The 1,929-nt window shown below is 25.8% G+C and overlaps 2 protein-coding genes across 2 annotated transcripts in view, besides 2 other annotated features; one reads left to right on the forward strand and one right to left on the reverse strand.

The window, feature by feature from the left end:
- The window catches only part of EDI_220640 (Rho/RAC guanine nucleotide exchange factor, putative), a gene marked incomplete at both ends in the record, with an annotated part of 2,595 nt that extends 795 nt beyond the window's left edge, over positions 1-1,800 (forward strand). The window contains one exon of the mRNA XM_001733195.1: positions 1-1,800. This exon is cut by the window's left edge and continues 795 nt beyond it. Within this exon, the coding sequence (XP_001733247.1) occupies positions 1-1,800 (1,800 nt within the window).
- Positions 1,017-1,058: a sequence feature (AT_rich).
- Positions 1,792-1,875: a sequence feature (AT_rich).
- EDI_220750 (uncharacterized protein) overlaps positions 1,870-1,929 on the reverse strand; it is a gene marked incomplete at both ends in the record, with an annotated part of 1,779 nt that continues 1,719 nt past the window's right edge. Inside the window, one exon of the mRNA XM_001733196.1 lies at positions 1,870-1,929. This exon is cut by the window's right edge and continues 1,719 nt beyond it. Coding sequence (XP_001733248.1) covers positions 1,870-1,929 — 60 coding nt within the window.

The following is a 1,929-nucleotide window of genomic DNA, read 5'->3' on the forward strand; positions in this document are numbered from 1 at the left end:
CTTAGAGTTCTTAAATTACTTCGTTTACTTATTAGAAATGAAGGTAATCTTCAAAGATTTTGTGAAGAAGGTATTATGTTATATTTAATGTCTTTAATTGAATTTCCATTTAAAGATGGTGTTGATGGTGAATGTGTTTCTGTTGCATTTAATATTATTCAATATGTATTTTATTCTCCAGAAACAAAGTCTTTACCGAAAGAATATGGTTTTACTAATAAATTAATTCAAGGTATTCAACACCATAAAGAATTACAATCTTTTACTATTGATGTTATTCTTAATACTATGAATAATATTCTCTATGATGAAGAAATGGTAAATCAATTACTCTTCTTTGATTGTATAAAAGTTTTAACTGAAAAAATTAATGAATTAACTCAAAAACAACAGGCTCTTGCAATAAATATTTTAGCCCATTTACAAACATTCCAAAATACTTTAAATGTTGCTTCAAAGAAAGAACAAAAAACAGGAGAAGTTCAAGGAAATAATATGCAAAAAGTTCTTGAATCAATGCATTGTGTTAAAGAAGAGAAAGCTAAACAAGAACAACCAATACAAGAAAGTAGTATTTATAATAATGAAGTTTCAACTAAAGAATCAACTAACTCTAGTGAAGGATCACTTAATATTTCTTGTATTGGAGAAGAAAAGAAAGAGGAAGATTCTTCTCCTAAAAAATCTGCTTTTCAAACATGTAAAAAACATGAAGGATCAAGAGCTCATACTTATCTCGGAGAACGTAAATCAATTAGAATTGATAAAGATAAGGCTGTTACTAAAGAGATGTTAAATCTTCCTACATTCTCACAAGTTGCAAATTCAAATTCAACAGTTACTGTTAATGATGCTCAAATGCTTGCTGAATTAAACTTAAAAAAAGAAAAGAGAAGGTTAATTGTTCAAGAAATGTATACAACAGAAAAAACTTATGTTAATCAAATGGAGAAATTTGTTACTACTATCCTTCCTACTTTAATTCAATTAATGCCACCAGCTGAAGAAATGATTGGTAATTATAAAGATATTTATAAATTACATAAAGAATTTTTAAAGAAATTGGAAGAACGATTTAATTCACAAAAAGGAGAAACATTAATTATTGTATCAGATATATTTAGAGAATTATTTAACAATAAAGCACTTCAACCAGAATATCTTAAATATTTGTCTCAATCAGAAGAATCTTTAAAATATAATTATGCTGGTTATTCTTCTCAAATGAAAACTCAAATTACAAAATGGACACAGTCTTGTATCGTTTTACCTAACTTTTTAATTCTTCCTGTACAACGATTACCTCGTTATATTTTACTTCTTGAAACTTTACTTAAATCTACACCAGAAATAGTTCAAGACGAGTACCATGCATTAAAAGAAGTTTATTTATTAGGAAAGAAAGTTACTACAGAAATTGATCAAGAAAAGAAGAAAATGGTAAAGGCACAAGCTTTATTAACTTATTCTCGTACTATCCAAAACTATTCTGCTCCAAATAATAGAAAATTCTTAAGAGATAGTATTATTACAGTTAAAGCAAAATCTAAACTTGTTGCTACTGTTATTTTAATGAGTGATATGTTATATGTTTGTACAAAGAAAAAACAATTGTTTATTCCAAAATATACTATTAATCTTCTAAATGCAAGTATTACTTCAAATAATTCTGATCCTTCATTAAGAACAATTACATTAACTTCTTCTCAACCAAAAGAACCAACTCTTACTTTATTCTTCCCTGTTGATGTTGATTTTGATGGTTGGTTACTTGATTTAAAAATGTGCATCAAAAAATAAAAATATAATTGACTTGAAATAAAAAAAACCTTTTTTTACATTTTATTTTAAAAATCAATCAAAATTAATTTATTTCTTTGCTTTCATTTCTTTTTCAAATCTTTTATGTTTATCTTTGGAATAATTGTT

Source organism: Entamoeba dispar, genomic scaffold (genome assembly GCF_000209125.1).
Source record: "Entamoeba dispar SAW760 scf_1105229458219 genomic scaffold, whole genome shotgun sequence".
Lineage (NCBI taxonomy): Eukaryota > Evosea > Mastigamoebida > Endamoebidae > Entamoeba > Entamoeba dispar.